Source organism: Engystomops pustulosus, chromosome 10 (genome assembly GCF_040894005.1).
Source record: "Engystomops pustulosus chromosome 10, aEngPut4.maternal, whole genome shotgun sequence".
NCBI classification, from domain to species: Eukaryota; Metazoa; Chordata; class Amphibia; order Anura; family Leptodactylidae; genus Engystomops; species Engystomops pustulosus.
This window is the reverse complement of record NC_092420.1, coordinates 9,533,679-9,545,078: the sequence shown is the minus strand read 5'-3', so window position 1 is coordinate 9,545,078 and position 11,400 is coordinate 9,533,679. Positions and strand designations below refer to the sequence as shown.

Here is an 11,400-nt window from a genome sequence, read left to right as displayed (position 1 = left end):
GTCCCTGTAGAGATGTGTAATTACACCTTTGTGCATGTTGTTAGTAGCAGCAGGACTGTGGGTTTATGTTCCATCTTTTCCAACTGCACTGGGGGTGTTACAGATGATCACTGGGAGGTCCAGGTAGCAGCGTCGCCTGGTGAAAACTTCTGGCAGATTCCATTGTGCGGCTATGCACAAAGGTCCTTCTCCACCTGGTCCTCCTCCACCAGGTCTCTGTATTAAGCTCATTAAAAGAACATTAGAACAATGCAAAAAAAAACTGCAGATGAAAGAGGTCAAACTACAAGCCTCTCCGAGGGTCATCCAAGTCGCTCCAAGGAACAACAAATATTCCAAGCAGCAGGCAGGAAGAACGGTTCAGATTTCCAGGGGCTGGGAACATTCGGCAGCTACTTCCTGGAGAGCTGAGACACTTCCTGACGCTCTTCCTGCAGCTTTCTACAAGGGCTCCGAGAAGTGACTTAAGTTAATGATGGCTTTACCAGTCCGGACCACCTGCACCATTAACCCCTCGCCACATTCCTGGGTAGTAAGACAGCAAACCAATAACTGCACAATGGAGAGCGGAGGGTGCTCCAGGCCGATCCAACAAGTCCAGAAAGAGAAAACTCCAGCACAACACACAAGCTCAAGTGCACGAGATACACTGGTCACCTGCTTATTTCTCAAACAAATTAATACTATGGAAATTGTAACATTGTCTATGTAGCACTGCCACATAGCAATCACTGTCTATAATATGGAGACAAATGAATGTTCTAGGATGAGAGTAATATCAGTGATCCATCATTGCAATTGTGCCGTATGGAGAGAATAATGTATCGAAATCGCTAGGCTAAACTGTATCCAAACATGGAGGAACATACGCAGGTCCTGGGCAGTTGATGTTTGGCCTGTTTCTGTTGCAAAAAAGTCCTAGTATGTCAAAAAGTTATAGTATTTTGATCATCCTGGTGCCTTTTCCAGATGAAATCCCCAGAAGCAGAGACAGAAAATTCATTAACACCTATTTATTTATTTCTTACCTACAACACAACCGCCTGGAAATACATGGGGCCCCAAAAAATGCCGTTATACAGAAACCAGGGAAAAGCAGGACTCCTAGGTATAGGGGTCTTGTGTTAAATACAACATCCCCAGGCAGTGGCCACAATTGTCTGCGTTATCATGAGAACAGGACCCTATGTACATGCGCTGGTCCCTCCATTCCCTTGTAGTGAGGATCTTAAGATAGTGAGGCTCCGTTTTGGATAATTTCAGCAACTATTATTCTTATGCACAGTCTTTAACTCATAAGATTTTGGGATTGGATCCCTACACTGGAGCCTTACCAGATGTGGAAGTCCCCTACAAGGGACCTGCACGTGCGCGGCCATCTCCCTCGTGCCCATGAACACGGATACAGGTGGAATCTCCTATAAAGGGTGGAATCAAATAAAATGGTTGGGTACATGAAAACTGCACCAGATAAACCTTCATGCGACATTGATGGTTTTTGCAAATATATAAAAATATATATCAACAAAACACACATACGTTTTATTTCAACACCATATGAATTCATCCTCGTCTGGAAAGTAATGATGATGCTTGTTGGATCATTTTCTGATCTTTGCCAATGATTTGTGGTATCCATATATAATCCTATGATTGTTACTGTAGTCTAAAAGTCTAAAAGGACATCTACCACCAGGATGAAGAATTGTAAACCCAGCGCACTGACATACTGGTGTGCTCCTCCTCTAGCAGGATCTGCTCTTCTTTTATCTGCTTATGCCCTGTTTTGTTTTTTTACACAAAAAGGCTTTGCAAATGAACCTGCGGGGCTCCAGCCTCCATAGGTGTCAATGGAGCCGAAAGCCCCTGAGGCTCATTTGCATAAATATTTATTTTTTTCCTTAAAAACAAGGACATAGAAAGCTTAAAGCAGAGTGGATCCTGCCAGAGGGGGCTCACACCAGTATGTCAGTGTGCTGGGTATACAATTCTTCATCCTGGTGGTAGATTAATAACTTTATTGTACAGTGCCGATCCCTCTGTCTGGAAACTTTTACATGTATAGAAATTGACTCCACTTTATGAGAAGTGACTAATGCTCTTCTGTTCTGCAGAGCCGTTCTCCTGAGGATACTATGTGGCACTGTATGAAGGACTTGTCATCACTGCTGCTGTGCGGTTACTTATGACTTATGGCTATGACAGGCAGAGCTGATGCAGGAGCTGCCACCTCGGCGGTCTTGTATAGATACTGTAGGTGTGTGACTGCATCTTAATGAGCTGTTCTTATAGTAAATAATTATTCTAAACTGATATATTACATCATGACAGAAAGCAGAACAAATTATCCAAAGTGAAGAACGGAGCAATACTGACATATAGTGTAACAGTGAGCAACCACTGGCACCTCAATGTGGTCAGGACCTCATGTCAAAGAATATAAATGTAGGGGTATAGTTGCTACATTTGTGTTTTTTTGTCAAAATTCAATAGCCACCTCTTAATTTATATGTAGCCTAAATTATAAGAAGGAATGTTTTTCTAAATTCTTCACATAGACAGATGTATAATGTATAAAATCTGTCTGATATTACCAATAGGGGGAGCTCCAGAGCTTACTGTATACTGTGTTTTTATAGATTTCAATCAGCCTGCTGTAAACTCCTGAGCTCCCCCTAGTGGTGGCTAGAGGATGAATGGATTTCATCATTTAGCTTTTTGTCTATGCAGTTCTGATGTACTTGGCACTACTGGCACTACAATGATACAACTTCACACTCATCATTGGGTTTATTTGTGAATCTATTATGAGAATCAATGCTTATTGCACAGATACAGGAAGCGAGTAAGTCACTATTATTAGCCTCATTAGATACATGATACACACATTTAACTACTATTATTTTGCAGGTTTAAAGAATAAACTTTTGTTTGTCGGGAAAGCCCCAATAGCTTCTGTTTCCACGGGCTCGAGACCCTTCTTCAAGCCCACGTCTCTCCTTTCTCCATTGACATGTCGGCTGATGACCTCCGCTAAGGCCAGGCCACTAATAGCTGCTCCTTCTACACTGGGGCTTACCAGCCAGTCCCCACATATCCCTACATTGTGACTTGCCTGGAAGACGCACTCCTCGTCCTGCAGAACATTGAGGGGGTTAGCCGCACCCCACAACTGTACTTTGGTAAAACATGGTGCTACAAGGTCTCGCTTTATGCCTGTTATCTCTGCAAAACCATTTAGAAGCAAACAAATCACTTCCTTCTCTTTAGATGGTGGTATAAACTCCTGGGGAACCTTATGGTTGGCCCCAAAGGTCTTTGTGCTGATAATTGTCCAACATTGCATCTGATTTTCCGTGTTGTATTTGGACGTGTTATTTCCAATCCAGGATATGTCCGAATGCTCCACAAAAGCTCCATCAAAGTCAACCTCAATCTTCCGAGGAAGAGCAAATATCAGGACCCAGAGAGAGCACAACTGCATGATGTTGGTCTTTGGCAGAAGGACAGGTCCAAACTTGACCTTGAGAAGATTATGAATCATAGGAGCACCAGCATCAGCCATCAGTTGAGCTGCACATTTCCCATTATGGGCAATGACCAAATAATCATACCAGCCGTGGTCGTCAACTTTCCACTTTTTCATAGAAGGTTCCCAGTGAACATTGCTGACCCATTTGTTTCCTTCCAGGTGAACAAGACCCGATAGACACTCGGGAACAGACTGCATCCCCCTCGTACCAATAAACGCCTGTAAGTTTTTCACTTCTGAAGGTTTCTGACCCAGCTTAAGGCGAACGATTTTACCAGACCACACTTTCACCGCCCCTTTGCTGTGCAGAAACGAGACAATTTTGGCAAACCTGGGATCGCTGACGGAGAAGAACTGGACGGCATGATCAAATATATGGAGTTTACCTTCAATGCTGATGAATCGGCTGCTGCATCGTCCACCCGAGGCGCGCTTACCAGTGTCGAAAACTGTCGAGTGGGTAATGCCAAGCTGGGATAGTCTGGCGGCACACACCAACCCGGAGATGCCACCACCAATAATGGCCACGGAAGGCTTTTCTCCACTCATCTTATGAAGAGGTCTACAACAGGAAAAAGCATCATATGTGATCACATATCATAGGTAGAGATGAGCGGACCCGACATTCCCCCTTGGGCTTCAGGTTCGGTTGCCGACCTCCCCACAACCAATAATAGCCACGGCTAGTTACAAGGGGTGTCAATTTGCCGGACTGGCTGTTGGGCCACCAATTCAGAAATACATCCGGGTCGTCGGCCGAACCTGAACCCTGAACAGGAACATTGGGTCCTAATATCCCAAATTATAGGATTTATTTATCCTAAAATCATACAAAACATTCAGGTCTTGTGCACCCCCCTTGTCCCAAAACAACATTGATCTTCGACTGACAGTGCCCTTCGTCTGCTGTTAACTAAGAGAGGGTGCACCAGACTTGGTGGCCAAGCGAAGGGTGCAACCAAAAACCTGAGTTAAATACTAATTTTAAAAAAACCTGTTGAATTTTCTGCATTCAGGACAAAGATTTCCTCCAGAATTTAATGCTCCTCACCCAGGACACTTCACCTACGAGGCCTTAGCCTTAGTTTATAATTGAACCCTACAATCAATTGGTCGTCCATGTCATTTATGGACATGCCGGGTCTTACAGGTCCATAAACCCTACTTGGAGCAGAACCCTCTTGTGATGTGAATACTGTACACATAGAAATGTGTATGGAAACAAACTGGAACTGGTCCATTAGGGCAACATAGACCCCGTCGGGTTGTGGCGCAGCCATGGGTCCACCATCTGGTGCTGATATATGTACAGAGGGACCGGCTCTCCATGTTATGAACACTACACAGAGGTTTCCGGAAACTGGCAAGATTGCAAAACACAGTCACCAACTGCCTTGCCGGATATATTCTGCAAGCTGCTCTGTACCAGCCCCATATGCTACATCTGTGCCGGAGAATTCTGCTGCGTCTTGAGGAAGTCTGGGGCTCCTGAAGAGACATAATGATGAAGTGGTCTTCAGACCCCAGAACATTTTGGGTGGTTTTAATGTAAACAGGTGTCCGTGTGGACGTGGAGGTAAGGGGCGATATATGACAGGAACCAATCAGGTCATATATTAAGAACGTGAAAACAAAACCTGTGATTGGCTGCTATGGATTGGCAGGAAGACATGGGAGGACCCCGACATCCAAATATAATGGAGAAACAGGACTACTTTACAATGTGCTCGTATTTAAAGGGACTCAGAAATGGGCATTCCCAAAAATAAGCAGCCATATATTTGTATCCTCGTACAATTCCATCCATTACAAGGATAATGTGTAATACTCCATTTCTCCTGTGGAGGTGCTGTGGTAGACACTCCCAGATTGTAGCTGAATGATGGGGAGCCCCTTACCCACTGGTGGATGTTTGAATGGAGTTACACACCAAAAAACACTTACCTGTACTCAATGAGGACTTAAAGGAAATCTACCATCAGAATCCATCCTGATAAACCAGGGACATTACTCATAGATCCAGGCACTGGGACTGTGGTATCTCCTTATATTTATGCATCGCCTCCTACCTTCTAAAAATTAACATTTACATTTATGCTATTACTGTAGCCCCTCTATACTCAGTGACTTCACTGTGGGTTGAAATTCTTCTGCTGCAGTGATCAGGCAGGGGAGCAGGGGAAGGGGGTGACAGTGTAACAGCCTGTGAAGCTACAGCACAAAGCGGCTCTGATAACAGGCCCATTAGAATAATTTTAAAAGTTGATTTTAGAAGTAAGGAGGCCATGGATAATAACTATAAGAAGATTACCACAGTCCCGGTGCCTGGATCTATGAGTAATGTCCCTGGTTTATCATGTTAGGATTTTGATAGCAGATATTCTTTAAAAAAAATTGCAATTTGATATTTACAGATTTTCCAGTTTTAAAGGACAACTCTGATATTTTAAATCCGTCCACCCATTCAAAAGACACGGTCCATGGAAGATAACATGCAAGTTACCTCAAACTAGTCAAGGGGGTGGCAACCTTATATGTTCATAGACACGCCCCCAGGAAGATCAACAGGCCACCACCCCCTTGGCTAATACTCACATAAGCTTCTGGGGGTTATATCTTTTGAAAGCACGGAAGGATTTTTAAAAACCGGACACTAAGTTGATCAGGGGTGCAGCGGCAATCACATGGGGAGGGTCACTCTGTATTTTGTACTAGGGGTCATGCCTTCCTTAGGGTTACCCCTTACATGCGGAAGCTATGGCAGGGGGATGACATGACTGGTCGCAGCATCTCCCGGCTCAGGGTTTGTCTCTGATGATGCAGCCATTGTTACTACATCTACATGTAGCAAATAGTAACTCCGCTCTCAAAAGCAAAAAAGTTGCTCCAAGTAGCCAAAAATCACACACTCTCTATCTGGCGTCCATTTCTACCACGAAACTGGCAAAACATTCTTGTCCTGGCGCGCACCTAGAAAGGGGAACGTGACCATCCATGTCTAGGCTGCTACTTAATAAAACCACCGCTATTCATGCATTTTATGAGCGTGTTCGGCTGGAGAAATCAAATCTGCCTGCAATTACATGGTGTGAGAGTGACGGCGTCTGGAGAGACCAGAAATGGCTATTAATACCCCCAATCCTTCAATATCACTTTATGTCCGCAGACCCGGGGACACGCCGAGGGGGGGCGTTTCTGCTTTTTATTCAAAATAAAGACCTTAGAAAAACAGGCTACGATACCGTCTAGGGGGAATTTGGGATATTTTAAGCATGGAAAAACAAATTTGGGGTAAAGAGAGTTAATTAGTATAGACGAGACAAAAGGGAGAGATGCCCTCATACCAGGCAGCCAGAGGAGAGCAGTCCTATAAGGTTGTATAGACTGTAAGCTCTTGTGTCACCCCTCATCCTCATAGACTGTAAGCTCTTGTGTCACCCCTCATCCTCATAGACTGTAAGCTCTTGTGTCACCCCCTCATCCTCATAGACTGTAAGCTCTTGTGTCACCCCCTCATCCTCATAGACTGTAAGCTCTTGTGTCACCCCCTCATCCTCATAGACTGTAAGCTCTTGTGTCACCCCCTCATCCTCATAGACTGTAAGCTCTTGTGTCACCCCCTCATCCTCATAGACTGTAAGCTCTTGTGTCACCCCCTCATCCTCATAGACTGTAAGCTCTTGTGTCACCCCCTCATCCTCATAGACTGTAAGCTCTTGTGTCACCCCCTCATCCTCATAGACTGTGAGCTCTTGTGTCACCTCCTCATCCTCATAGACTGTGAGCTCTTGTGTCACCCCCTCATCCTCATAGACTGTAAGCTCTTGTGTCACCCCCTCATCCTCATAGACTGTAAGCTCTTGTGTCACCTCCTCATCCTCATAGACTGTAAGCTCTTGTGTCACCCCCTCATCCTCATAGACTGTAAGCTCTTGTGTCACCTCCTCATCCTCATAGACTGTAAGCTCTTGTGTCACCTCCTCATCCTCATAGACTGTAAGCTCTTGTGTCACCTCCTCATCCTCATAGACTGTAAGCTCTTGTGTCACCTCCTCATCCTCATAGACTGTAAGCTCTTGTGTCACCTCCTCATCCTCATAGACTGTAAGCTCTTGTGTCACCTCCTCATCCTCATAGACTGTAAGCTCTTGTGTCACCTCCTCATCCTCATAGACTGTAAGCTCTTGTGTCACCTCCTCATCCTCATAGACTGTAAGCTCTTGTGTCACCTCCTCATCCTCATAGACTGTAAGCTCTTGTGTCACCTCCTCATCCTCATAGACTGTAAGCTCTTGTGTCACCTCCTCATCCTCATAGACTGTAAGCTCTTGTGTCACCTCCTCATCCTCATAGACTGTAAGCTCTTGTGTCACCTCCTCATCCTCATAGACTGTAAGCTCTTGTGTCACCCCCTCATCCTCATAGACTGTAAGCTCTTGTGTCACCCCCTCATCCTCATAGACTGTAAGCTCTTGTGTCACCCCCTCATCCTCATAGACTGTAAGCTCTTGTGTCACCCCCTCATCCTCATAGACTGTAAGCTCTTGTGTCACCCCCTCATCCTCATAGACTGTAAGCTCTTGTGTCACCCCCTCATCCTCATAGACTGTAAGCTCTTGTGTCATCCCTCATCCTCATAGACTGTAAGCTCTTGTGTCCCCCCTTATCCTCATAGACTGTAAGCTCTTGTGTCATCCCCTCATCCTCATAGACTGTAAGCTCTTGTGTCACCCCTCATCCTCATAGACTGTAAGCTCTTGTGTCCCCCCTCATCCTCATAGACTGTAAGCTCTTGTGTCCCCCCTCATCCTCATAGACTGTAAGCTCTTGTGTCACCCCTCATCCTCATAGACTGTAAGCTCTTGTGTCCCCCCTCATCCTCATAGACTGTAAGCTCTTGTATCACCCCCTCATCCTCATAGACTGTAAGCTCTTGTGTCACCCCCTCATTCTCATAGACTGTAAGCTCTTGTGTCAACCCCTCATTCTCATAGACCTTCACAAAGGCTTCTATGGCACATACATAACGCAGAAGGATGGAAAGACGTGGCTTGCTCCCACCGGATGTGACGTATACTGGTGAGATGGAGGGGAATACTATGCCTCCCTCTGCCACTATTTATCAATGGCCACACAACGTATACATAGGGAGCTTTGCACAATGTATACCCTGAGCGTATAACATGAACCCAGCCTAATCGTCAGGGCTGACAGGTTCCCTTTAAATCCTGCCTAGCCAATCTTTCATTATTGTCCTGACTTTAGCAAGAAACTGGGGGCTGCATCACTATTAAACATCAAAGTCTATAATGTATACCTTATTCTAACCAGAACATAAGGATTGTCTTACAAGATCCTGTAAAGTAGATACGAGCGGCTCTGCGCCACTTTACTACATGCAGGAAATGTCTGTCTCCCATTAGAAGTGAGTGAGATGTTGTGTAGCCCCAGTGATATCCATTGCCTCCTGTGCAGGGACAGCAGCAGCTCACAGGTCAGGGCAGGACATGGCAGCCATAGAGGTTACAGTCCTGTGTATACATTGTGCTGACAGGTCTGTGACTGCTGTACATGGATATCTCCACCACTGACTCCTGTGTGTACCTACAGCACCAGCAGGTAGGTAGTGCACTCACCTGTGGTGCACTCACTGTTCCAGGGCAGCTCCTCTGCTACTTCCTGTGAGGCTCCCCTTCCCAGCATGCCTCACTGCACAGGAAGTGCCCGCACCAGGGATACTTTGTATCTGAGTAGAATCTTAATGACTACAATGTTTCCCCAGGTGATTCCTCGGAGCTGATGTCAGTGTCCTGTGCTATGTGCAGTATTAGGCTGAATTCACACTACTGCTTTTTTTTCCCTCCGTTAAAAGTGTGTTCACACGGTAAGTTTTTCAAAACCAAAAGCAGGTGTGGATGATAATGGGTGAGCACCTACCCCTGAGGGTGCAGTCACACGATGTGTTGTGTCGCGTTTTGGCGCATTCCACTGGCTTCAGCCTTGATTACATGATAAGGTTACATTGCGTTTCCACTGCATCTGCTAAAACACAATGTAACCTTAGCGTGTGATCAAGGCAGTGGAATGCGTCAAAAACACGCGCGACGCAACGCATCATGTGAATGCGCCCTCAGGGTGTATTCACACATCGCGTTTAAGGGTGATGCCACACCCATGCATTAAGCATACGTTTTCAATCTGTTTAAAAACGCATCCGTTTTTGATTGTTTAACACGCATTTGGCTGCTAACAACCTGTTAAGTTTATCTTTTAGGGCACTGTCCCACGTTGCGTTTGCAAACGCAGACAAAACCGCGCCCACCGATCCGATCGCATCGGCGTTTCTATGGAAACGCCTGCGATCGGGAACGAGCCACCGGTGTTTTGCATTAATTTAACGCAAAACACCGGCAACTCGTAACCGATCGCAGGCGTTTCCATAGAAATGCTGATGCGATCGGACCGCCCCTGTGGGCGGGGTTTTGTCTGCGTCTGCAAACACAACGTGGGACAGTGCCCTTAAGATAATTGGGAAAAACTGACAAAAATGGTCAAAAATGGATGCGCTTTTAAAAGGACTGAAAACAAATGCTTAAAAATGGGCCAAAAATGCCACGTGGCATCACCCTGTGCTACTCCTCCTCCTCCTCCATCTGAAAAATTGAACGTTTGAACGCACCCCCAAAAAATAATGAAGGATTAACGGAGGTTTAACGCATCAGTTCAAAATCCTACTGACATCAGTGTAAATGTTAGGTCTCCCATTGTGGTCAGTTTTGTCAGGGATCCACTCCATTTTTTCAAATGGAGGAAAAGTAGTGCAGTAGTTCTGCCAAAAAAATGCATGACGGCTCCCTGCCAAAACGGAACATAACAGATGACATAACATCCAGGCGCATCCACACAATGCTTTGCGTCATGCAAATGTAAATGCTAAGTGTGAACGCAGCCGGACGCTCATAATCAAGACTCAAGAAAAGTGATCAGCGGAACCGGTAAGTTTAGGGTTCACTGTGTTGAAATGGAGGGACCTGACATTGTCAGGTAAATCTGAAAGATTGCTTCGGGTTTCTGTACCCGACTGCTCACCCCCATCGGTAAAGGCACACCATTGCCTTTCCTAAGCATGGCCAGGACTGGCGTGTTATTGCGTAATTATTTGCACCCATATAGGCGCAATAGTATAATAAATGGGGTGCAAACATCTGGAAAGAGGCACAATGTAATGACATATAGGGCGCAACAACATAGGGTGAATTGAGGCATAGCATTCCCCAAAAAAACTGCAAAAATGCCATTACGCAGCAAAAAGGTGCAAAAACACCAACGGGAGGACCCCCTATGACAGTGATGGCGAAGCTTTTATAGATTGAGTGCCCAAAATGAGACCTAAAACACACAAGCTTTTCCCAAAGTGCCAACACGAAATGTAGGCAGTAACAAACTTATTGCTACCAGAATCTTTGAGCTCCAGTCCGACCCTGTCCACACCTCCTCACTCTTCAGATAGGACCAAGCAGCACAGGATGGGTCACTACTTGGACTGCCTGAGACTGCAGGAAGGTGTCATGTCAGGCAAACTCTGTGCCTGGGAGACAGCCCGTGTGCCCATAGAGAGGTCTCCGGGTGCCATCTCTGCCACCAGTGCCATAGGTTCGCCACCACTGCCCTATGAGATGGATGTATAAATAGATAGATAGGAGATAGATATGAGATATGAGATAGATAGATAGGAGATCGATATGAGATATGAGATAGATAGGAGATAGATATGAGATAGATAGATAGATAGATAAGAGATAGATAGATAGGTAGGAGATAAGAGATAGGAGATAGATAGACAGAAGATAGATAGATAGATATGAGAC

At 45.4% G+C, this 11,400-nt stretch overlaps 1 protein-coding gene across 1 annotated transcript; it reads right to left on the bottom strand.

Moving 5' to 3' along the window:
• Positions 1-2,630: 2,630 nt before the first annotated feature.
• Positions 2,631-9,307, bottom strand: LOC140103805 (renalase-like). Its single transcript, XM_072127051.1, has 2 exons — positions 9,169-9,307; positions 2,631-4,094 (listed from the first exon to the last, which is right to left on the bottom strand). Exon 2 carries the CDS (start codon positions 4,079-4,081, stop codon positions 2,900-2,902), a length of 1,182 nt encoding a protein of 393 aa, XP_071983152.1. The 5' UTR covers positions 4,082-4,094; positions 9,169-9,307; the 3' UTR covers positions 2,631-2,899.
• Between the last annotated feature and the right edge of the window lie 2,093 nt (positions 9,308-11,400).